The sequence below is a fragment of the Cucurbita moschata genome, unplaced genomic scaffold, assembly GCF_002738365.1.
Source record: "Cucurbita moschata cultivar Rifu unplaced genomic scaffold, Cmos_1.0 Cmo_Scf00032, whole genome shotgun sequence".
Taxonomy (NCBI): Eukaryota; Viridiplantae; Streptophyta; class Magnoliopsida; order Cucurbitales; family Cucurbitaceae; genus Cucurbita; species Cucurbita moschata.
Window position 1 is genome coordinate 995392 of NW_019268548.1, and position 259 is coordinate 995650.

General features: G+C 69.9%; 1 protein-coding gene across 1 annotated transcript in view; it reads right to left on the reverse strand.

The window, feature by feature from the left end:
- Positions 1-259, reverse strand: part of LOC111429670 (formin-like protein 20) — a 15104-nt gene that overhangs the window by 10150 nt on the left and 4695 nt on the right. Inside the window, exon 6 of the mRNA XM_023065614.1 lies at positions 2-259. Coding sequence (XP_022921382.1) covers positions 2-259 — 258 coding nt within the window. The remainder of the gene's footprint in view (position 1) is intronic.

A 259-nucleotide genomic window follows, 5' to 3' on the forward strand; every position in this document is an offset into this window, starting at 1 on the left:
GAGGGGCTCTCCCTCCACCGGGTGGTGGTGGCGGTGGGGGAGGGGCTCTCCCTCCACCAGGTGGTGGCGGCGGCGGGGGAGGGGCCCCATGCATTGGAGGAGGTGGTGGTGGGGGAGGAGCCCCATACATAGGAGGAGGTGGTGGTGGGGGAGGAGCCCCATACATAGGAGGAGGTGGTGGCGGGGGTGGAGGAGCCCCATGCATTGGTGGAGGTGGTGGTGGTGGTGGAGGAGGAGCCCCGTGCATTGGTGGAGGAGG